General features: G+C 38.4%; 1 protein-coding gene across 12 annotated transcripts in view; it reads left to right on the forward strand.

Annotated features, from left to right (window-relative positions):
• The window catches only part of Btrc (beta-transducin repeat containing E3 ubiquitin protein ligase), a 180123-nt gene that overhangs the window by 136653 nt on the left and 18079 nt on the right, over positions 1–25391 (forward strand). For all 12 annotated transcript variants that reach the window (XM_063244246.1, XM_063244253.1, XM_063244250.1 and 9 more), the window contains 4 exons: positions 14700–14931; positions 19047–19233; positions 24113–24209; positions 24810–24947. In XM_063244246.1, the coding sequence (XP_063100316.1) occupies positions 14700–14931; positions 19047–19233; positions 24113–24209; positions 24810–24947 (654 nt within the window). The remainder of the gene's footprint in view (positions 1–14699; positions 14932–19046; positions 19234–24112; positions 24210–24809; positions 24948–25391) is intronic.

The raw sequence follows: 25391 nt of genomic DNA on the forward strand, positions 1-25391 counted from the left end.
AAAGTTTTGTTTTTAATACATGTATTCCTCAAACAAAAAATAAAAATAGAGTAACTTCAAAAAGGTTGATGCACAGAAAATTTTTATGGGAAAAAATTGATATCCTTGAGTTTCATTCTTACAAGTATTTCACATAAGCTTAAGCCAAACCCAAGTGAAGAAAAAGACTGGATAGTAAAGTAAAAGGTGTCTTTATAAAAATTACTTCAAGCTTTAAGAAACCAAGGTCTGCAAAGATTGAGAGAAACTCCCTCTCAAGCCCTCCTTCTCACCATTCCTTTCTCCTCCTGCCCCCCCATCCCACAATTGAACCCCAGGGCTTTAGGCATATTAGGCAAGAGCCCTACCACTGACCTACATCTCTAGCCCTTTTCACATTTTATTTTGAGATAGACTTGTGTTGACCAGTCTGTCTTCAAAAGTACAATCCCCTTGCCTCAGCCCCCCAAGTAGCTGAGATCTATCTGCACAAAGCCTATTGTTAAATAAAATTAATAGAGCCAGGCGAGGTGGCTCACACCTGTAATCCCAGCTGAGGAGGGAGGCTCATTGCTAGTTCGAGACCAGCCTGGGCTACAAAGTGAGCTCAAGGCCAGCCTGAACTGCATAGCGAGACCCTGTCTCAAAAAAGACAAAAAAAAAAAAAAAAATCAAGTTTGTAAATATTATGGAGGCAACCATCTTCCTGGTTTTCATCACCATATCCCATCTCCTTTCCCAGTATATGCAAATGCAGAAGCCCTAGTGAAATTTTGTGCCATTCTAAAGGGGAAAAAAATCTTGTGTGTGATGCTTAGAATTCAGTCTCTTCTCTGAAAAAGACAATTCTCTGATCCATGAAACCCATAAAATTGGTACATGCAAGGGGCAAATGTAAGTAAGTTTTTAAAGAAATTACAAGGTAAGAGTTGTGCTGCATTTTGAAAGAATATAGAGGTGTGTGCTAGTGGCAGCCACAATTTAGTCTGATTTCTGGCCTACGTTGCTTGTTTGCTTGTTTTCACTCTGCAGTTCAGGCTGGCCTTGAACTTCTTTGTAGGGCAGGCTGACCTTGAATTTACTGTAGTCTTCCTGCCTCAGCTTCCCAAGTGCTAGGATTACAGACATATGCCACAGGTCCAGCCTGGCCTATCTTTATCTTTGCTGGTGACTTTTGACAAAAGCAGAACATACTGTGTATGTTGTAGGATATTGGTTCTTTAGTAAAGTGGACTTTAAAAATTAATGCATTAAAGTTTTTCTAACACTCTGATAATTTCCTTATTATTTTTCCCTCACTAAATTTGAGTTCAGGGAAGTATGTTTTGGGAGTAGTTCTGAAAGGTTGACAATGAAGAAGTCTTTAAAATAACATTAGAAATGGGCTAAAAATTACCAAATTATCACTACAGTGTCCCATGGAGGGAAAAAAAAAAAGATTACCAAATTGACCTATGGGCAAAATATCAATATAGTATTAGTGGAACCCTCAGCGTTGAGTGTGTTCCCCAAAAGCATTATCTCCTCCATTTAGTGTGGATTAAAAATTCAGTTTACTAAACATTGTTGAGCTGCAGCTTTATAGATAGATCAAAAGGATCATGTCAATCTCTGCCCTGTAGGGATTAAAATCAATTTGAAGGTAAAGGTTTCTGACCATAAAATTTTGTAGGAACTGAGGAGATTGTATGTAATAAAATATTAAGCTAATTCTCATCAGCAGCTGTGTAAGTTACGTAATTCCTTCCAGTTAAAATCACAGTGACAATTACTGCCTTACTGATGCCAGATAGTATACTTAGTATCACCATTTTGCAGATAAGAAACTGGGCGCAAAGCGGTTAACTTGCCGAAGAATACACACCATCTAAGTGAGAGAGGGGGGACAGAACTGGTGTCAAGACATAATGGTTGGATTTTTTTGTTTTTGTTTTTGTTTTTACAGTATTCTATACATGTACACAGATTTCTATAGAGACACATTTGGGCTGGCATCAGTGTGATACCTTGTGGTCTTGGTGCTCATGTAAGCCCCTGCTGGTTGTAGAAGATTTATTTGTCCATCTGTGTAAATCAGTCCTGTTCTTCTGCATTTATTTACTGGCTTGGGAGCTTCCTTGTCATTAAGAAGAGAAAGAACGGGAATCTTAGAAAAACTGTACAGTTTATGCAACAACTGCATTTTGAAATTTAACCCAAACTCTGCTAATTTATGTAGATCCAAGCAAGTTACTTTGATCACCTCTGCTAAAAAAACAGATGCTGCATCCAAACTAAGCCTTTCCTGGATAAATTAAGAAAACAATTACGAAAGTATTCCAGAGAGAAATGTATTTAGTCCCTTGATGCTCCAAGTGTTATTAAAGTTTTACCTGCAGATAACCAACACTTCTAGAAGTTACAAGTCATTTACTTCATTCACTGCAGAAACGTAAGAAAGGCCTATGCTGCTGCCTCCTAGAATTATTTCTTGCTGCATTTAACATGCATTAACAAGCATTTAGAAAGAGTTGAATTTCTTCTAGAAAGCTGAGCTGGCTTCTTGAGATTCTGTCCCCAAAAAATAGGTTTTAGACCATGCTTTCATTAGAAACAAGTTTACCAAATCAAGGACCTTTTTATAAAACACAAGGACCTCTTTATAAAATAAAGAGAAGTATAGTTTTTTTTCACTTTTCATTCAAAACTGATCACTTTTGCGTGTACTCAGGTCTTTGTTTTCCTCTGGTAGAGAATGCCTCCATTATTCTCTGTTATTTACAGTTGAACTTAACTTTCTGATCCTAAATAAAGGGAGAATGTGGGGAGGGGAAGACCCTTAGTTTAAATTTTTTTACCATCACAGAAATTTTATTTTGGTGATATTAACATCTGGATGAACAGCTTCTACTGGAGGAAGTTATGCAGAAGGAATAACCAGATTCCAGACAATTAAACTTTATTATTCTACCTGAAACATTAAGTAGTGGTTTAAAAAAAAAAATAGTTCGGGGCTGGGGTTTTAGCTCAGCGGCATAAGCACCTGCCTTGCAAGCAGGCAGTCGTGAGTTCGATCCCCAGTACCGACAAAAATGAAAAAAAAAAAGTTCACCTCGGCTCCCTCTTGATGCTTACTATTTATTGTCTGGGGGATGACCTGTTTGTCTGGCAAGCAGTTTACTTATCTTAGCGCAGGAGAACTTGGTAACACTAGGTTCCTTTTGCATTTGCTTATACTCATTCTCTCTCCCTCCATTTCTCTCTACCTCCTTCCAACCCCTTTTACTCCCTGCTTCATCTTTTCTTTAGGCTTTCTGTCTCTCCCCTTCCCTGTCACTTCCTTCCCCATGGTTATTCCTCTTCCTCCTCTTTTCTGGCCTCTCTTCACTGTGTCACCTAATCCCAGTGTAGTCTACCTTCTCTGCTCTCCAATAGCTTTCATGATTCCTCTCCCTCTCTTCCCCAGCGCCAGCCTTTCTCTTCCTCCTCCTCTTCCTCATGCTGCTTGGGTTCCCATTCTTCCCTCTCTTCCTCTTCACCACTCTTTCTCTTCTCCTTCCCCCTTGTAACCAATTACCTATAATTCTGTATCCTCTAAGATCAAATGTTGACCTTTTGAAAATGGTCAGCAAAGGAGATTAATTTTGCCTGCTCTGATTAGTTTTGAATTAAGGACAACGAATCCTCTAGATAGAAAATCTCTGCAGAAACACTGCCCCTCCTCGTAGAGATCAAATAATTGACCAAAAAACCCCCAGCATACCAAACTGTGAATATTGTCTATTTTTGTTATATTAGTATTTGTTGTCTGTTTATTGATAGTTGAAGCTATGGATAATTTTTATGTTGTTTGTACTTTTTGTTATTTTTTTCATGTTTTCTAAAATATGTCTATACATGCTGTTTTTAAAAGAATTAACTGATCTCTCTTTGCTAGACCCCCTTCGTGAAAATAAAAACAAAATAAATTGGATTTGATTTTCAAATGAATTTTAATTTGGTGATTTTAATATTCAGTTTTCCACATCTTCTCAGCTCTCACAGTTTTTGCACTTTGGGCTACAACATTAAGCGTTTAGCTCATTGGTATCAGTGTTGCATATGACAGATGTTGAATATAGTCCACAAGTGAGTCTTCAGCTTTCTGGCCTTTCCCAAAATTTGGTTCATTTTTGTTCTGAAAGTTGTAGTGCTAAGAATGTGCTTGCTCTGTAGAATGTGCTTGGCAGTTTCTTGCAAATTTGCTCTCACCCCTGTTGTAGCCTTGGGGGGTCAGAGGAGAGGCACTGAGGAGCAGCAATTCCATCATTGTGGCTCACATTACATCTTGTCTGTTGTGCTTAGTACCATTGGCTGTTAAAAAAAAAAAAAAAGCAGTCATGCTACTCAGATTCAAACTTGACCTCTTTTTGATAACACTCATCAGACTGTTTCTTTGTGGATTAACCAACTAGCCTATGTGTAGAAGGTGAATGTGAGACTAGACAGAGTGTTCTAGATTAAATCATTAATTTCCTAGCTGTAGTATACTCAGCTGTTTCACAAAGGGATCACTTGTGTGGTTAGTGAATGATTTTCAAGCTGCAGGGGCTTTTGAAAGCGATTTAGAGATTCTGTACTTCATTGAGTCCTACAGGGGTGTACCCATAGGGAGAATCTAAGTGAGCAGAGCTCTCTCCCTTTGCTCTTAGGTCTATACCTACGGATGCTGGGTGGACATTTCTATATGATAAACATGACATTCTAAAAGATTTTACGCAATGTTTTTGGTTCCTCGTGTTGCCCTTCTTATTTTTTTCTTTTCTCACTTCTCCAAGTCAATGTAAGTGTTCCTTAAGTGTTTCTCATCTTGTGAGTAAAGTTTTAACAGGATGTGGAAAGTTAACTGCCTGGAGTCTTTTAAATATAAGTAATACGCAACCAGTAATAAGCTGTGGGTTGTTTTTTTGCTGCCTGCAAAGAAACATAAACACGACGCTCATTTCTGGCAGGTTTTTACTGTCAGAGTTTCTCCTATTATATTTATCTTACAATTTGCCAGGGGGTGAAGTTATTAAGTTTTAGCAGCAGCCATCGATCAAGTTCACAAGTTAACACGATAAAGGCTCTGTGCCGCTCTGATCCGGGGAAATGATGATCCTCACTCGGTAATTAACTAAATGAGAAAGTTAAATCTTACTTGAGAGCTGGGAGAGATGAAAGAGAGGTGTTTGTCAGTTTCTCAGTGGAAATTAGAAGCAGTTTTCTACAATTCCCTAAGCTGCTGCTCTGTCATATTTTACATAAGCACTGGGAAAATGTCTTGTAATTAGTGCTGTCATGGAGGATTTTTTTTCTCTCTCTTTTCTTTCTTTTTCTTTTTTTCTTTTTGCTGAAGGATGTTGAAATAATTCATTAAATTATCAAGAAAGAGTTGTGTCCTGAAATGATTAGCACAGTGAAATTTAAACCATTAACGATAACAAGTTTAGAGCTTGCTGCAGTGCAGAGGCACCTGAGGTATGTCTGTGCCTATTTTAATCATTTCTTATAATTAAACATTATGTCCTTCTTTCCCCCTCTTCACTAAGACCTATGCAGAATTCCTTGTAAGGTGGCACTGTCTACATCAGCGGCTTTACCAGCCTTGGAGGTATGTGCAGTTAGTAGCTAAAATAATGCAGCAGTAAATTAAAACGCTGTGAATTTGTTGGTTTAGAACAAAAGAATCTACCACTCTGGAAGCTATAAAGTTACACGAGAAAGCCTCTAAAAAACCAAGAGTTTCAATCTTGAAACTTAAAACTTACTATCTTGTCCCATTGATAAGCATAAAAATCAGAAAAATCATAATGACTTTTGCTTTGGCATTGGTGAAATCTATATATGACTTTTCCCACAGTTAGTATAGAAAAAAAAAGATTGGCAGATGTCTGGTCTTTAAATAATCCTATATGCTGGGGTGCTGTGAGTTCATTTCCTAGTGAGTTTTATTTAAGGGAGTTGGAATGATTGCAAGCTTTCCTTGTTGGCTATTAAAAACCAGTTAGAGTCATAATACGAACTTTATCTCTGCTGACAAACCTGCCCCTTCCTGTCTTCCACATTCACTAATCAGATCTGACATATTTATGAGTTCACCTAATATGTAATCATATTTAGTAGAAGCTGTTAAAATATTAATGCAGTGATCCCACAGAGAAATGTGGTGTTTACTTCTGATGAGATGTATGCCTCCTTCTCTGCATTCAGCCATCGTTTTCTTTCATTTAGACTGCCATTCTCCATCCTACTGCAAAAAGATGAAGGACTACTACTTGGTTACTGAAAGTTATACTATTTCTAAGAACTAAGAATTAGGACATTTTGAGTATGTGTTACCTTTTCTCTGTTTGTTCAGTTTTGGCCAAATTCTTTTCATTTCTCTGGAAATCCTCATGTGTGCCTCATGTATGTCAATGTGTCCCATTTGTTTTAGGCCCTGGCCCTGTTCTAGAGCTTCCTGGATCTTCTAATTGTCACCATCTCCTTCCCTAGATGTACTTACTATTTCAATCCCCAATACTGAAAAAAAATTTAAAACATAACAAAATGAAAAAAGACTGAGGATGTGGCTCACTGTGAAGGCCCTGCATTCAATTCCAGTACAAAACAAGAAGAAGAAAGAAAAGGGAAAAAAAACAGTCCTTGTACAAAAGGTTGGGAAAGCAATAAGGGAAAAAAACCTTAAAAACCATAGTGATCTTAGATTTTACTTACTTATGTTAAACAATACTGGGGATTGAACCCAGAGCCAGGCATTTTCATTTTCTGAAACAGGGACTCACTAAGTTGCCCAGATTTATGCTCCAACCTGCAACCCTCCAGCCTCAATTTTCCAGAACATTGGAATTTACAGGCATGCACCACCACACCCAGCTTGGACACTTGCTTTTCTAAAGCCTGGCAACAGCCTGTAAAGAGTGCAGTTTAGGCCCTAGAAAACTCTTTAACTCTTTTCTCTTTCAAAATTCTAGCAAGTTTTGCCACATATCTTCTGACTACCAAAGCAAGAACCTGGCTCTGTCCAAACCTAGGCTAATGTATTGACTAAATGAACAATTAAGGGCTAACGATTAATAAAACAGTCATTGTACTAAAATAAAATGTGTATTCTAGCACAGATTTGTAGTTCACAGCACGCCCTTTTTCCTTCCTCTTTTATGAGAGTTAAATAAATGTCTTTTAAAGACACTTCTAATCTACCTCTGGCTAAAATCACTTCTTGCTGGATTATGTTACCAGCCTTCTAATTAGTCTTCCTTTGCTTTCGCAGCTTCCTCTGGTTACCTTCCCTTACTCCCCCAGCTTTTTATGGTCCATTCTTTGTGTGGCATAAATATTTCTATGGTACAAGTCAAGTGATATCATACATGACTACTTAAAAACCTCCAAGGCACCTTTACAACTCAACTGAAACCCAAATTCCTTACCATAAGCCAGAGCCCCAGTCCCCTCATTGGTCACGCTTTTGCCATTACTATGCATTCTGCCCAGCCACAGTGGCCTTCTTTCTGTCTTAGACTTAAACAGCCTTTGCACAGAGTCTTCCTTCTGCCTGGAACCCTTTTCCCTCAGGACTTTTCATAGGCCTGCTCTCATCATGCTCAGCTCGGATTAGCTCAGATGATCTGAACTGTAGTGGCACAGCCTTCAGAACTGTTTGTTGGCCACCCCAGTTAAAGTGGGCTGCACTGTTTTCATTATATTATTTTATCTTCTTATCCTCACAGTCCATGGCTTCTGAAATTAGCATATTTCTTCCATGTTGTACCTCCCAGCATCCCTCCACAGAGAAGACAAAGAAGCTTTTTGTGCTTGTTCACTGCAGTTTCCCTCACACCTAATAAAGTGCCCAGTGCAAAGTAGTCACTCAGAAGATGGTTGGTTGGTTGGTTGGTTGGTTGGCTGGCTGGCTGGTTGATAAAGTGCAGGCTCCAGGCTTAATCAGAATTCTTGTCCTGTCCCTGGTTGGTATATCCTTACCCCCAGCATACTGCTTGCTCAATTTATTGTCAGTTCATCTTCTTAATCATTATGTCCACTTTCCTCTGCCTTATGTGCAATGCCAGAGACTTCGTTAAAACCAGACAGAATCCTCAGATGTCTTTTATCATCTGTGTCTCAGTCCATGCAAATCCAATTTCAAATGTGTCTTATGTTTGGAACAGAGTTCTTTCTCTACTTATCTCACTCTTCTTTTTGGCTAAATTGGAGTTTGCATTGCAAACTGAAAACAGAGATCTGTCTTTTCATCATCAAGTACAGCTAGTCTGCAGTGTATTTTCCAACCCGTGTATGATACACTTAGCAGAGTCAGCACATTTGATGTTACACTGGTAGTGGTCGATGGCTGGGCTTTCCCCTCCAGCCAGGCTGCAGCTTCAGAGGAAAGCATGGTAGTTTTTAAAGTGGTACATGTAATGGGGGCAGAGCCTGAGGGCTAAACTGGAGGACAGTGCTGTAAGTACTCAACTCCTTTCTATTGTGTGCTTGTCACCTGTGCAGACCCTTTCTTTGGGAGGCAGCAGCTCTCTGAACAGAAAAGCAGAAGAAGAGCCGTGCAAGAGTGGAAGAAAGCTAGTGTTACATTAAACTGAGGCTGTTTGTCAGCTTCCTAGACATTTATTAAACAGTAGTAGTTGAGTCATCGGGCTTTTGTTGGGAAAGCCAAATCAATTCTTCTACCACCAGTAATCATTACCCTTTCTCCCATACACTCTAATATACAACCTTTTGGTTTTTTAATAATTGAACTTTTCACTGTGCCCTTGTGGATTTTCACAGGTTCTCAAATTGAAATTTTGCTGTATTTACTTTGTACATTTGTAGAAAAATCTGTAGGGGTGAATGGTAGAGCATGGAGGCTTGAAAACAAAGACCTTTATCTTCAGAATATTTTACAAATGTAATGTCTTTTATTTACAGATAAATTAACATTACAATGACATTGTACAGTTTAATGAATTCCGTTAGTTGTATATGTTCATGTCACAAGATACATGGAACATTTTCATTGCCCCCTGAAGTTCCCGTGTGTTCCCTCATCTGACCCAAAGCAACCACTGATCTGCTTTTAATCACTTACCTTTAGATTTGCTGTTCTTACAGCTTAGCTTCTTATGGTAGCTTCTTTCATTCAGCATATTTCTGAGATTTATCCATGTCATCTTGTGTATCTGTAGTGCATTCTTTTTATTGCCAAATACTATTCCATTGCATAGATAGATTATAGTCAGCTTGTCTCTTGCTAGGCACATGTGTTATTACAGTGTGAGATGATTCGGAGTGAACCAGAAATGAACACTAATGTGCAAGTCTTTTGTGAAACTACGTGTTACATGTTGGAGGGTAAACACTTTAGAGTAAAACTGCTGGCTCATATCCTAAGTATATGTTCTACTTTATAAAGCACTTGTAAACCTATTTTCCAAAGTGTTTGTACCCTTGAACGATATAGCCAACAATATGTGAGACCCAGTTTCATCTCATTTTTGTCAGTACTTAGTATTGTCAGCCCATTTGATTTTAGCAACTCTATTAAGTATGTAGTAGTGACTCATGACTTTAATTTGCATTTCCATAAAGACCAATTATGTTGAGCATCTTTTCAGATACTTTTCAGCAACCCATGGCTGTAGGGGGTGGTTTGGAGGGAGGAGAAGGAGAGAGAGACATTGTATATACAAATTGTTTAAAAAAAAATAAGCCCCCATTATTTTCTTATTTTTTTAAAAGGATTATTTATTTTTTTAGTATAGAATCCTGAAAATTCTCAATATTCTGGATATATACAGAATAAGTCCTTAATCAAATACATTTCTCCCAGTCTATGCTTTAAAAAACTTTTGAGAATCAAGAGTTTTATTTTTTGTCACATGCCACTTGTTTTTTGTTTTTTTTTTTTTTTTCTTCTTTTATTAAAAAACACCTGCAGGGCAAGGGGTTTAGCTCAGCGGCATTTGACTGCTTGGCAAATGCAAAATTGTGAGTTCAATCCCTGGTACCAAAAACAAAAACAAAAAAACCCAGCCTGCAGCCAACTAAGATGGTACATGCCCCATTATCCCAGTACTCTAGAGGCTAAGACAAGATGGCAAATTCAGAACTCAGCCCAGGCAACTTGGTGACTTAGTGAAACACTTTCTCAAAATAAAAAGGCCAAGGGATATGTCTTAGTGCAGAAGTGCTGGTTTCAATCCCCAAGTACCCTGCCCCAAAAATGCTCATGTACTTTTATGCCCTATGAAATGTTTGTCTGTCCCAAAGATGCCAAGATTTTCTCCTGTTTTCTTACAGACGTTTTATAGTTGTACCTCCAGCATATAAGTTTAGGGTCCTCTTAAGTCTTTTTTTAAAGGTATGTGGTATAAAGTAAGAAACAGGTCATTTTTTTCCCTAAGAAACTCTTATAAGAAACTCTTTACCCCATTAATAATTCTAGCACTACCTATTGCGGTGGTGCACACCTGTAATCCCAGCACTCAGGAAGCTGAGGCAGGAAATCTCTGTGAGTTCAAGGCCAGCCTGAGCTACATAATGATCTCAAGGCCAGTCTAAACTACATAGGAGACCCTGTCTCAAAAAAACACAAAACAAAGCAAAACAATTATGTTAACACTTTTCTCAAAAATCAATTAACTGGGCCAGGGATGTAGCTCAGCAGTACACACCTGCCTGACAAGATGGTGAGTTGAATTCCCAGCACCAAAAAATAAAACAAAGCATCAATTAGCCATGCATAAGTCTGCTTCTAGACTCTACTCTGACTACCATTGGTCTACACTTTCATTGAAGCTGCAGCCTTGACTATTATAGCACATCTTGAAATTAAGTAGTCTTTTTTTTTTTAAAGATATTTAACTAAATTTAGGTCCTTCACATTTCTATACAAATTTTAGGATCAGTGTATCAGTTTACCTTCTGAGAGTTTGATTGGTGGCCTGGTAACTCTGTAGGTCAATTGAAAAAAGCCTCCTAACAATAGTGAATCCAATTTATGAACTTAATACCTGTCTCCATTCATTTAAATCTTTCCCTTCACACTGTTCTGGGGTTTACAGGTACTATGCATTTTGTCAAATTTAATTCTAAGTGGTAATTTTTGGGTTTTTTGGGCACAGATGGCTTTCAAAAATACTCTTTTTAAAAGTAAAATGAGTATATTGATTATTTTGAAGGTGGCTGGACCTGAAAAGGGATACAGAGGGGGCTTGTGAAGCTTGGGATGGCCTATTTCTTGATCTTGGTGTTGGCTACAAGGGTGTGTTCATTTCATGAATATTCATGGAGATGTACATTTAAGTTTGTGCTCTTTTATGTATAATGAAGGATGAAAATAAAAATACGTGTATACTTCATAATGACAAAGGATGTATTTGGAAAAGAACAGGTGAAAGGCCAAGTCCAGCAGTGTCATGAGTTCATTTAAGAAGGCTGATTTAGGACTAGGGATGTAACTCAGTGGTAGAGGGCTTGCTTACCATGTGGGATGTGCTGGAACTGGAGAAAAGAACAAATTGATATCTTGTATGCTAGCTGGTGAGTGAAACAGTTCCTGTTATTCATGGGCTTGTTTGTTTTTGCCACATGGTGCTGGGTCTCAGACCTCCCATGTGCTAGGCAGATGCTGTACCAGTGAGCTATGCCACCCCCCACCTCTAGACCTCAAGTCCCATGATTATTCCCTCCTTTACAGTTGAGGAAAACATCATGGAAAGTTGAAATTGCTTATTCCATGTCACACAGCTGATAAACTGAAGAGCTAGAATTTGAAACTAAGTCTTTTTACTCCAGGGCCAAAGCTTTTAAACAATATAATAAGAAGTCATAATTAAGACTAGCTCATATGGAAGTGAAGTATGTGTCTTTTACACAAGAAAATTATCTTATTTACCAGCCAGAACAGTACAGAGCAGTTGGCAGATAGATGAACTCTCAGTTTAATATTCATCTCTGATAGCCAGATCTTTTAAGTTTCATTTATGGTATGATCATTGAAAGTATAAGACTGTTTCCTTTGAATGTTAGGTCCTGCAGTAGGATAACCAGGCTTATTAAGTCCTTAGGTAGTTTTATCTAACAGTCTGATAGCTACTGATGAAAACACAGCTCCTTGCGATTGTAAAAATACATGGCTTGTTTAAAAGAGAAAAAGAATCATTTTATTAACTTGATGATTGTTCTCTGTTGCTAATGTTTCTGGACTTTAATCAGAAAATGTTACTGTGTATTCCCAAGCTGGGTGCTACCTTGTAGAAGACAGAAGAGAGAAACAGTGACAAGGTGGGAGGTTTTGATTGTGAGGATGTGTGTACCCTTTGTTAAGTTTATAAACCCCCGTGGTTGTTAGCACTCCAACTCTTACTCCTCATTTCATGACTTTTTCTTTGCTGAGATGCAAATAAATAACCTATGCAACAAGCAACCCCAAAGTTCCCCGATGCCTGTGTTTTACAAGGTTCTTATTAATCATTTTCAGTCTGTATCAAAGACAGCAATGGCATTTATGCTGAAAAACACTCTGCACACCAGAGCTTGATGTTTACAAGTGTCAGCTTTTTCCTTTTAAACAGAATGGCTTAATTCCATTCTTGAAAACATACGTTCATTTGTGTATCAGAGCTATTTATAAAGAGGTCAGTATAGAGGACTTAACATTTAGAAAGTAAGGTGAGCCAGAGTCTTAAATAGCAAATAGCAAATATTATCCAAATTCGGTACTGTTTTGTGGCCTATTCAAGTTTGTGTAGGCAGGTATGAACTCTTTAGTAACATGGGTCTCCTTGCCACATTGGGGTTGCCTTAGGCAGGTATGCCAGAGATTCATGAAATTACTTTGAAAGTACCCAGTTGTATAGACTTGTGGTTTTCCTCCATAGAAAACCAGGTTTGCTTCAGCAGAAGTTTCTATTGATTGCTAAATCTTTACCTAATGCCCCCTCCACTTCACTTCAAACTTGAGTATGGTCCTTGTCTCCTTTCCTCAGACCCTTAGAATCCAATCTATAAGCAGACTCTGTTAGATTTGCTGTCAGAATATACACTGAATCTGTGTCTTCAGAAATCTGTTGTCTCTTTTAATGAACAGTTGAAGTGGCCATGAACTGGCCTGCTTCTTCCGCTCTCGTGCTTACTCTCTCTGCTCACCTTCTCAGCCTCCACACTTCTCTTTCTGGCAGGGTAGCCTAAACTTACATGGCAGCTCAAGGCTCTAGGAAGAAGCTGCACAGGCTTAGAAGTTCCAGAATACAACTGTCCCCATATTCTGCTAGTCAAAGCCCAGATTCAAAAAATGGGACCCAGTTCTACTTCCCCCGCCCTGCTTTGGACCATACTGGGATTGAACCAAGGCTCTTGCACATGCCAATCAAGCACTTTACTTGTGAATTACACCCACAGCCCTTAAATTCCACTCTTGATGAGAAGAGCAAGCTTTTACTCAGGTTGAAAGACAACTAGTGTTTGGAGATAAGCCACCACCACTTAAGAGACTAGTGTTTGGAGATAACACACCACCACTTAAGATTACAATATGGCTCAGATTTGAATGTGTGAGGAGAAAAGGTATATGAACTGTATAACAGGACCATGAATATTGGGTTGGGATGTCATCTTAGAATTTTGCCTGTCGTGATAATATCCCCTTTGCCCCATATTTGTTTATTTGTGTTGTTGTTTTGTGACAGGGTAGCATGTTTCTATGTAGTTGAGGCTGCCCCTGAACTCACTGTGTAGTCCAGGTTGACCTTGAATTTGTGGTGATCCTCCTGCCTCAGCCTCCTGATTGGTAGGATTATAGGTGTGCACCACTATCCCCAGTGTAACATATACTTTTTTCTGTGCGTCTATCCAGCTTTTAATTTTCTTAATGACACAGTCAGTCTACCTTATATTTTCCATTTGTTTACTTGTCTTTAATATGCCTTCTAAGCTGGATGGTCATGATGTCAGTTTGTTCTTTATGGTATTCTTACCACCAAGGATAGTGTATGGCATATAGCTCAAATACTTACTGAATGAATCAACTAATTAAAAAACTTTATGGTATCTAATTCTGATGACTGTGGAGAAGGGAATTTGGGAAGGAAAAGCTTACTGAGCATGAGGGTTATTGAAGAAGCTTTATCACCAACATTACCGCACAGTCTCAAAATACTGTTTCCTTGCACAGACTACTACTTACTTCACTCTTAAAAAATACATTGCAGGGGGCTAGGGATTTAGCTCAGCAGCTAGGCTAGTAAGTGCAAGGTCATGAATTCGATCCCCGGTACCAAAAAACAGAACAACAACAACAAAAAAAAAAAACCCAGCATTGAAAGCAAGTAATTGTCTGAATGTTTAGTAACTACTGCACATTTACTTTTTGGTTCCTAGAAATGTGTTTTTCACTTTTCATTTTGGTATCCCTAAATATAAAGTGGTTTTCTTGTTTTATCTCTAATAATGTCTTGTGAACTTTTAGAAATGGGTGTTTGGTCTTCTTGCAGTATACCTAATTGTGCCACCTTCCTCTGGTATTTCTGTGGCTTTCATAAAATAATTGTGGTTCACAAATGTCCAAGTACTACCAAAATAACATTATGAGCTCAACCGTAAAGACATAGGATAGCATGGAGGGGGGTGAGAATGAATGGGAGAGAAATATATATAAATACATGAAATTTCATTCATTTTCAATAGGAACGGCTATATTTCTTTTAATCACACCCTTTCTGCAGACAAAACTTGCCAATGGCACTTCCAGTATGATTGTGTCCAAGCAACGGAAACTCTCAGCAAGCTATGAGAAGGAAAAAGAACTGTGTGTCAAGTATTTTGAGCAGTGGTCGGAGTCTGATCAAGTGGAATTCGTGGAGCATCTTATATCCCAAATGTGTCATTACCAGCATGGGCACATAAACTCCTACCTGAAACCCATGCTGCAGCGGGACTTCATCACCGCTCTGCCAGGTATGTGTGCCCGGATTTGCAGACCGTTCATTTGCTGCAGAACCTGATCTTCAGCCTGTATTTCTCTTTTGAGGTATTCATTAGCTTGATTCTTACAAATCAAGTCCCTTTTTGTACTTTGCTCATTAAAATACAAAAAACTCAAAAGGCTTTTTTTTTTCTCAGAAGGGCATAAGCATATGCTCTTAGGTTTACCCCACTTTTTCTTTTTTCAAATTCAGTAGTGGGACTTGTACCTAGGGAGCCTTTCTAAGATGTGATTTTGCTAAGTTGCACAGGGTGACCTCAAGCTTGCCATTTTCTTGCAGGTGTACATCACTATGCCTGGCTGTTGTTCAACCTTTTACTTGTTATACGTCCAAATCTTTTCTGAAGTGTCATCTAATTTGAGATATATCTTTTGAAATGTGTTTTAGTTTTTAAGATGTGTTAACTTACTGCTGAGGATATCACTGTAGGTGGTATGGTGTTTTGTTAGGACATGAGTTTGATTCATTTTTGAAAAAGAAAAGGTACATTAATTTGTATACTTGGGTTTGGATTTCTTTAGGAATTTATCCACAGAATATTCAAATTGCAGAGATGAGTAAGAAACATTTCTGAGTATTTTAGGAAACCCTTGTATGTATGTATGTATGTATGTATGTATGTATGTATGTATGTATTTGAGACAGAGTCTCAACTCTAAAGTTCAGGCTGGTCCTAAATTCATTATGTAGCCCAGGCTGGCCTCAAAGTCATGACAACCCTCCTACCTCAGCCTCCCATATGCTGGGGTTACAGGCATGTGCCACCATGCCTGCCTTATGTATTTATATTTAAAATATGCTTAAAATGCTTTCTTTTGGATGGTGCTGTAACTTTTCTGAATTCTTCATTGGTAATTTAGAATATTACAAAGACATTAGTATTGGGAAGAAATGCTAAGAAATATGTGAGCATTTTGTTCTTATATATGTTAAAAGATTGTTTCTTTGGGGGTTGTTGTTTTGTTTTGTTGGCATTTTGTTTATTTTGTGTTTTGTTTGCTTGTGACAGGGTTTGGCCTTAAACTCACAGTGTAGCCCAGACTAACCTCAAACTCATGGCAATCCTCCTGCCTCAACTGTTCAAGTGCTGGGATTGTAGGTGTACATCACCACACTTGGCTACAAGTTTATTTAAAATTAAAAAAAATAATATCAAGGCAAATGAGTGTTGACTGAAACACATTATGTTTTGAGAGAATTTTGTTTTTTTGATTTTGATTGTTGTATCCTGATTTATGAAAGTTACAGAAAATAAAAATAGAATAAGATCTAAAAAAAATTTTCTAGAACCATACCGCACAGAGAGAATTACTGTTATACTATTCGTATTTTGGCATGTAGCCTGTTTTTTCCAGAGAGAGACAGACAGACAAGCAGATAGACAGAGAGATTTCCCTATGAGGCTGGCTGGGATCATACATCATACATGGTTCACAGAATGTTTTGGTCATAGATTCCCACTAACTACATCAGGGTATTACATCCTCACCTGCCTTTCAGCTGCTGTATAATGTTCTTCATAGTGTTTTGAACACACAGACTCTAACCCCTTATTGAAAATTTAGGGTGAAGTTGGCAGTGCACTTCTGTAATTCTAGCTCTCTGGGAGTCTGAGGCAGGAGGGCGGCAAGTTCAAGCCTAGCCTGGACAATTCAGCAAGACCTTGTCTCAAAATACAAGATGGTGGGGATGCAGCTCAGTGTGAGGACTTCTAGGGGTCAGTCTTTAGTAATGCAGAAGGGAAAATTTTAAGGTCACTTCAAATACTTTCCCTTTTATAGATTATGCCATAATAGGATATTGTGAGCAGTATTCTTTACACAAATACTGTGAGCATCCTACAAAAACATACTAGAAGTAGAAATTCTATATCGGAGAATATAAATGTTTTTAATGCTTTGAAAACATGCTAGCAAGCTGTGCTGTGCTCTAAGAATAATAAACCAACTTGTGTCCTCAAAGTTGCATATCAATACTTTGTTTAATCTTTGCCAGTTAGAGCTCTTTAAAATGTTTATTTTTCTAAATTTGCAAATTTACCTTTAAAATTAAGTTATACTTAGAAATAACCACTGTGAAACTGAATTTTTACCTGTGGCTTTAGTGAAATTCTGCCCTCTCATAACACATGAGACTTTGTTTTAGCCGTGAGTAGACCGTTTTCTCTGTACGGTCAGAGTGTACCTAGTTATTGTGCTCTCCCCAGTTCCTGGGACATGGTCCTGTTTCCAGCTGATAGCTCTGGGAATTGAACAGGTACTGATTAGGACTGTAAATTTTGTCATACCAATCCCTAGTGTGTATCTGGTGACCAGCATATGAGGTATTAAATCATCAGGCTAATGCTTTACAGCCATTTAAACTTACACACCTATACTACCTGGAAACATTTACCAAGCTACTTCCAAAAATGCCTGCAGTCCATTAATGTAATGGTTTTGTTTGGAGCATTAGGTGAAATTACTTCCAAAGACTTTTTTAGGTACACAGTAAATGATCAGGGAGAATCTGATGATAGCTCTTAAAAACACAGGTACTCCTTTTGCAAACTTCTGATGGTATGGAAAGTTTTCAGTGAAAAAATTCAAGAATTATATCATCACCGTATTCTGTTGAATAACTATAATTATTATATCTTCAATTGGCTTACAGTCATGTTCCTTTAATAATAATTAAATGATGGATGCCTCCATCTGCTTATGCTTAAATATGAACATGTGATGCCAGCCAAAGAAGACCCATTTAATGCTTTCTTTCCCAAGTCTGCTGAGAAATGTGATCACCACACAATTCTTATAATTAGAATAATGTTTAAGGAGCATATTTCAGTTGCTGATAATGGCGCCCAAGTGTGTCCATGTGGTTCAGGGAACAGCACAAAATGGAAGTACAGTGTTCTCTTTCCTTTCAATTCTGTGCCCAGAGAAGGGAGTCTAAAAGAACGGCTTCTGTGTGTGTGGTGCTGGGGATTGAACCAGTGTCTTCACGCTTGTGACCTGCATCCTTAGCCCCCGGCTTCTTTGTAGCAAGAATCAAACTTGGCACATTATGCTTGCCAGTCAGGTGCTGTGCCCTTGAACTGTATGTCCAGCCAACCGTTTTCATTTTTTATTTTGAAACAGGGTCTCTCTGAGATGCTGGGCTTAAATTTGGAATCCTTCTGCCTCAGCCTCCCAGAGTGTAGGAGTTTTTGTCTCACTTGGGAACTTAGAACATTAGCCAAGAGAAGATTTCTAGTGCAGCCATCCTATTTTATGTGCTCTTTTCACCAGCATCTCAGTATAGATTTGGTAGTAGAACACTTACATTGGGAAACCCTTGTATTTACACAGTCCAAGATCTGTTTGCCTCTGTTTTTCTCTGTACTTGCAACAAAATAGTCTCTGAAATGCTAACAAGTTATCTAGAGGTCTATGGTTTTTTTCCATTTTTAGTCAGTTATTTAGGTTTTATAGCAGTAGCTATTCTCAAATATAGTCTGAAATTAAATTCATCCTTGAACTTAAACATAGCTCTCTGTCTTCCCTTTCGAGATGTTCCTGTACCAATCTGTGTTTCCTTCTCCTTTTTGCATGCCCCAAATTCTGTAACCCAGCACATTCTGACTTAGTGCCTCTCTCCTAGTAAATTTAAAGGATATTTCTTTTACTGAATAGCTTTGGAACTGCAGCAGTAATAGAAACAGAATGAGAAATGGACCTAATATAGAGATTTGGGGGTCTGAATCACGGAGTTTGCGATGCCATCCATAGACCATCCCCTAGTGCTAAAATCCATATAGATAAATGTGAATTGTTTGCTGGACTCCTTTTTATTTTTAATGTCTTGGGGGGTTTGCTAGTTGTTAGCTTTAACTTCTTTATCTAAAGGAAAATGGAAAATATGGTTCATTTCTGTAACATTATAGAAAAATTACTGACACTCATTTTACCCAAGCCTCTATTTGAAAAAGAAGCTGGACCACACTAGGGACCACACTAGGGACAGTGATGTTGCCTTCCTACCAGAACAAGTGCTGTTGTTTTAACGGACCTCTGTTTAAAAAAATCACTCACCACTCACTCTGTCTGCTCCCCTCCCCCCAAGCTCGGGGTTTGGATCACATTGCTGAGAACATTCTGTCATATTTGGATGCCAAATCCCTGTGTGCTGCTGAACTTGTGTGCAAAGAGTGGTACCGAGTGACGTCAGATGGCATGTTATGGAAGAAGCTCATTGAGAGAATGGTCAGGACAGATTCTCTGTGGCGAGGACTGGCAGAACGAAGAGGGTGGTAAGCGTTTTACCTTTCTTCCTGTTGGGAATCAGAGACCATTTAACACAGTGGTCTTGCTGATTTATAGTTAAAAGTGTAAAAGAGAATAGTTGTTTGTATACTCAGCAATTATTCTTCTGGCCAGTCACTCATAAAATGATAAAGTGGAAAACCGACCACCCTCCTGTTTGGCGTATTCTGCTATCTGGGCAAATTGGTATTCTGCAAAAGGACCAACAGGCAATTTATATGGAAAGTAGATGACTTTGAATCATATTGGAACCCTCAGACCCAGCTTTACCCAAAGATAATGTAGGACAGATGATTGCTGTCTCCTCCAGATGATTTCTTGCTGTTAGCCCATGCTTCTGTTTTATCACCTTTGTAATCCAAAATTATTTTTATGCCCAGCTGAAATAAGAACTATAGCTATCAGAAAAAATGAATATAAATCATTGTTAAGATTTTCTTACAGCACTCAGGAGGCTGAGGCAGGAGGATCACGTGAGTTGGAGGCCAGCGTAGGCTACGTAGTGAAACCCTTTCTCAAAAAAGAAGATTTTCTTACTTCATTCTGAATTCTCCTAAATTAGCAGTCTAAAAAACATTACCAGTTTTATTGTTCTTTTAACATAATGGTATTATTTTATGAAAGTTTCTACATGATATCTTTATAAAATTTTCTCTCTGTATGTCTCTAAAATGTCATTATTAAAAAGTCAGGTACAGCAGTTCATAAATAAAAGTAACATAGTGTTTTAATGGTAAATGATAATGTACTTCACAATTTTCTCAGTTTATGTAAAGATAAACAAAACAGCTAAGAATGGAGAAGACAAAAAGAATTTTTAAGAATAGAAAAGAGTAGAGAATGCTTAAAACATAAATGCATGGATTAGCTTTCCTTAGAATTTTCACACAAGTACAGTTAGCACCCTTTTTATATCTTTGAAATTTATTAACACGTTATTTTACACAAATATATACTAGAAATTAAAAAAGAAAAGTTTAGCACATAGTAAGTATAGTGGCCTTTAAGTATTCCACCAAGAACTTCAGAGATTTTGTTCATTCTATTAGGAAGACTTTAAATTTTCTTCTTCGATTCAGTAAAGGAACCAAATACCAGCAACTGTTTGGCTGTGTATCAATTGTATTTGAAATATTCTTACTTCTTCCCAAATATGTTTTTCCTTTTTCTCTTATCATATAGGAAAACAACTTTTCTTTCATAACTGACATCATACTTTGGAAAGAAACTCTCACAGTATGACAAAGCAAATGCTATAGAGTTGTGTGACATTTAAGTTCCTCATTTTGCCAAGAGTGCCAAGCCCAGCTGTAGAGATGGAGCAGGCAGATGCTGCAGTGGGAAACTTTTAGGGCAGCTAGGAAGATTTCTCTGTCCCTCAGGAAAAAGAAAAGAACTCTTCTCTAAATTAACTCCTGACCTCAAATTTTAGTTGTAGAGATTCATTCCCTTAGCGCTATGGTTTGCTTCCCTGTTAAAATATACTTTGTTCCCATTTGGACTATAAATGACAGTGAACCTTTGTCAGACAGTAGGAGTTGAGTAAGTCCTTTTTTGAAAGGAAAAAAAAGTGAGCAATTCTTAGCAAATGGATGTTAAAATCCAAAGGTAAAAGTAGGCTCCACAGTTTTGTTTAGGGTTGGAACTAAGCAGCAAGACCTTTTATGTTAGTTACAAAAAAAAGTTAAAAAAAAATAAAGGATAATTGGAAAGCTGAGTTCTGGGATTTTTAGAAGAATGTATAGAGTATATCTGAGAGAGATTGCAGGATGCAGAACTAAGGGGCGCCCTTTCCCCCGTCTCTTCAGCCGCAGCGCTGCTCCTTAATGCCCTTCAGTGCTGTGACTCCAGTCCCTTGTCTTTGGCCACACTTAGCCTCTTAGCTTGTGAGCACCCTGTGGCATTACCATTTACCTGCACACCTCATGTCAGCCTCCTTCAGCATCTCTGTGCCAATTGTCCTCCATTAAAAAATAATTGGTGACCAGTCTCTCATTCTCTCTTGAAATTATCTGACCAATCCATTGTGTCTATAAAGACTTCTAGTCATGTCTTTATCTGGATGTATCTTTGAAAATGTCTCTCATTTTTAACCAGAAATAAACAAGTAAATACAGTTTTGAGTCTCTTAAGATTTAACTTCCACTTTGCTGTTTTATTTTATATCTAGATGGATTTGACAGTCTGTCCCTAGGATATGAACTCTTCCATTTTCTTTCTTAAATAGTACTGAATATGCTCTCTTTGCTCAGTAATGGTAACTCTTAAAAGTCTAATAACAGACCATTTGGGAAAAGTCCATTTTCTTAATCAGCAGATCACATTTTATGGTAACATTCTGAATTTAATATTACACATTTATCCTGTACTCACACTTACAGGTATGAGACATTTCATGTGCAATTGGTCCCTGTTGTCAGAGAGCTTCCATCATAAACGATTTTGACTCAAAACATACTTAGAGGCCAGTTTTTAAAGCATATACATTCCTTTTTGTAGCATCTTTGATTTGGATACCATGTTAAAGCTGGTGGAGTATAAAATATGATTAGAAGATAATGCAAGTTCTCTTTTCTAGGGACATAGCAGTAGTATCATACCCCTTAATGGTTTGTCTAGGTGACCCCCCAAAGCCTCATGCACTCAGGAGGCAGCTGAGTCTAGTGTTCCTGACTGGTTCTTTGTCCAGCACTGGGATTGGCAGTGTGAGTGCTGCACCCACCCAGGGACAGGCAGTCGGCATCCAATATAAGGGAGGGAAGAAGGCTTTTTCTTTTTGCCTTTTTTGCTCTTGTCACTCATGACTGCCATGAACAGTTGCCCCTTAGCCATACCACACTACCTTGGAGCCAGCTGAATATGGACTGAAACCTCCAAAAAACCATAAGCTAAATAAACGTTTCCTTTCTTCGTTCTGAGTGTCAGGACTTTGTCTCAGCAATGAGAGAAAAATAAGACAGCTCCTTTTAAGATAACCCTGGAGTGCCTATATACGATTGCCAGAGGCTGAAAAGACAGACTGTCTCAGGAGTGGTGGGCACCGAGAAACAAATTAATCAGGTGTGGCTCTGGAGTCACACCTAAAATTTTCTCATCAGGCCAGGGATTTAGCTCAGCAGTGCTGTACCTGCTTGCTAAGTGCAAGGTCCTGAGTTTGATTCCCAATGCCAAAAAATAAATAAGTAAATCATTTGCCTGCAAAGTTTTTATAGAATAAGATTTTCCAGAGAAGTGTACCTTTAATCTGTAATTGCTTCATAATATAACTTGTTTGTCTTCTCCCTCTACCTCAGTGCTGGGGATTAAACTTGGGACCTTGAACATGCTAGGCAATTGCTGTACAACTGAACTACATCCCTGCTCCAACCCCCTTTTTATTTTGAAACAGATCTCACCAGGTTTCCTATCTGGTCTTGTACTTGGGGTCCTCTTGCCTTAGCCTCCCGAGTCACAGGGATCACAGGCAAGCACCACCACAGCTAGCTCAGCTGCCTTGTCCTTTTTGCCATTATGTCTGCTTCATTACTTTCCTTTTAAAATAGTTTTTGCTTCTTCATTTCAAATTTTCTTTACTGTATTAACACAAAAGTTAGCGCCAACTTCTTCTTTGATAGGAAATCTTCTCAACTAATTTTCAAGGTGTAAGACACAGGGCAGGGAGAAGCACTCCTAGAGACATGGAGCAATTAATTATGTAGTAATGGAGCTACAGAGGGAGGAGCAAATGACTGGCCCAGAGGAAGCATGACTTCTCTGGTGCCAGGACTGCACTTAAAGCTATTGCCGCCTGTCTCCACTCCACGGCGCGTTGCCAGAGATAGCAGCAGTTAGAATGCCCACAGCGAGTTTACTGGCTTCCATACCATGTTCGGTGAGTTCTTAACTTCAGGACGAGGAATTAAATTTTTTACCCAGCAGGAAGTGATTGCCATTTACTGATTTTTTGTGGTAGCAAAGATCTAACTTGGGATATGAGTATTCCAGAGATGTGCTGTCATAGGAAGGAGCTGCTAACAAATGCTGCTCATTGGAATGCAGGGAAGGCAGTAAAAGGCATGTGTGTGGAAACGTAGCCAGAAACACACCTGTGAAAGTCAGTTCCATACCACAGGCCTGCAGCACAGCACGCTCAGGCTTTTCTTTCAATCTTTCTTTCTCCCTTCCTGCTGTTGGATGCTCCTGTGATTCCTCTGTTTTCTGTTGAAATGAGCTGAAATGTCCCATTCAGACATAGCCACACTGGTCAGTAGCAGCTGGGGCAATGGGGCAGCAGCATACCTCACCCCACTAAATAAAGATCTGCAAAAGTAACCTCTCTGCAGAGGCATTGCTGCTGCCATGCTTGGGTCCTCTGACACTGGCACACCTTGACTCAAGGGAAAAACCAAAAACTTCCAAGACCTGTAGTAGCTCAAAAGTAATAGCTACCATTAACTAACAGAGTTTTTAAAAGATAGAGCCATTGAATCTATACAGTAGCCTAGCAGACCAGTAGATGAATTCAGATCAAGCATACTGTTGTCTGTTAACATTATACCATCCCAGAAGGCTTGGAAGTCTGGTATTTTGCACTGGAAATAATCATATTTTACCCAAAAGCAAATCAATGTCAAACTGCTTGGAGCTCAGAAAGTTACTGCTTGACAAGAGACTCCTGAAATCAGGCTCATCGTCACACTTCTCCAGGTTTGTCATGGAGACAAATCTGTGTCTGCATTGATACATTGGTCACCATTGATGTGAGTTTGGTTTGACTTCATTGCTAATTGGAATTGGAAACTGTGAAACACTTTAAAGAAATGTGTCACTCCTTATAAATGTATAATACTGTGGTTTTCATTGGGAAATATTTGGGTTTTTTTTTAGGGGACAGTATTTATTCAAAAACAAACCTCCTGATGGCAATGCTCCTCCCAACTCTTTTTATAGATCACTTTATCCTAAAATTATACAAGACATTGAGGTAAGACTTTCTGTATTGGGGGTATTTGCCAAATAGAGAATCATTAGCATTCTTCAGTTTCAGTATTGTTATAGCAAATCATTAAGGTTTACTGATGGATGTTAAAAAATTAGTGTCTTGGGGCTCAGTGGTACAGCGCCTGCCTGGCAAGTGTGAGATTGTGAGTTTGATTCCCTGCACCAAAAATAAATAAAATAAATAAATAAATACCTTTACAAGTAAATTGGGTAGGTAAAATACAGTAAATTTCCAAGCAAATTTTGTAAAACTTTAAAAAATTGGTTACTGATAAACAAATGAGAGAACAAAGAGATTGACTTTCTTAAAATAGCAGTAAAATCATTAAATCTGTGCTCCTAAGCTGATACGCAAATGTCTTTTGAACTGAGCCTCCATAGGAATTCAGTGGTCACATTTGTGAGAAGAGCACTGAGCACTCAACTTTTCTCCACGCATATTTTTAGTTTCCTCATGCATGTTTTAGTTTTCATTTAGTCCTGTATATCCCATAGATTACCGCATTGGCACATTGGTTACCACTGATATGAGTTTGGTTTGGGTTCATTGCTAATTAGCTCCTCTTCACCATTTGTTTCTCAGACCATAGAATCTAACTGGAGATGTGGAAGACATAGCTTACAGAGAATCCACTGCAGAAGTGAAACAAGCAAAGGTGTTTACTGTTTGCAGTATGATGACCAGAAAATAGTAAGCGGCCTTCGCGACAACACCATCAAGGTAAGGTCTCTTCAGTTGTGGGCAAGTAGCCAAGGGACCAGGGAGGACCACATTCTTAAGCCGTCAGGGTTGCAAACCCTTCTAGAAAGTAAGAATTTTAGGTTGGTTCCAGTTCCAAAGTTTCTTTAAAAGACTGATGTCTTCTCCTTCCCATGTAAGCATTCAAATGAATAGTCTCAGGGTTATCTTGCCTTCTTGAGTTACACTGAGGGGCTGTAACTTCTTGGATTGTTCAACATTTAATGTTCAGTGGTATTTGTGGAATGTACTAATTTACAGAAACTTAAACATTATACATGGTTATATCATTTTTAGGGTAAGGGAAAATTTCTTTTTGTATAATTATAGCCTGCCCTTACTGCTTAATGAAAAGAATAAAGTTTTTTAGGACTAAAGCCACATGTATATAGTTGCTTAACTGTACCTGCAGAAAAGAATGTGTTT

Source organism: Cavia porcellus, unplaced genomic scaffold, assembly GCF_034190915.1.
Source record: "Cavia porcellus strain 051 isolate PalLab524CR breed Dunkin Hartley unplaced genomic scaffold, mCavPor4.1 scaffold_2, whole genome shotgun sequence".
NCBI lineage: Eukaryota > Metazoa > Chordata > Mammalia > Rodentia > Caviidae > Cavia > Cavia porcellus.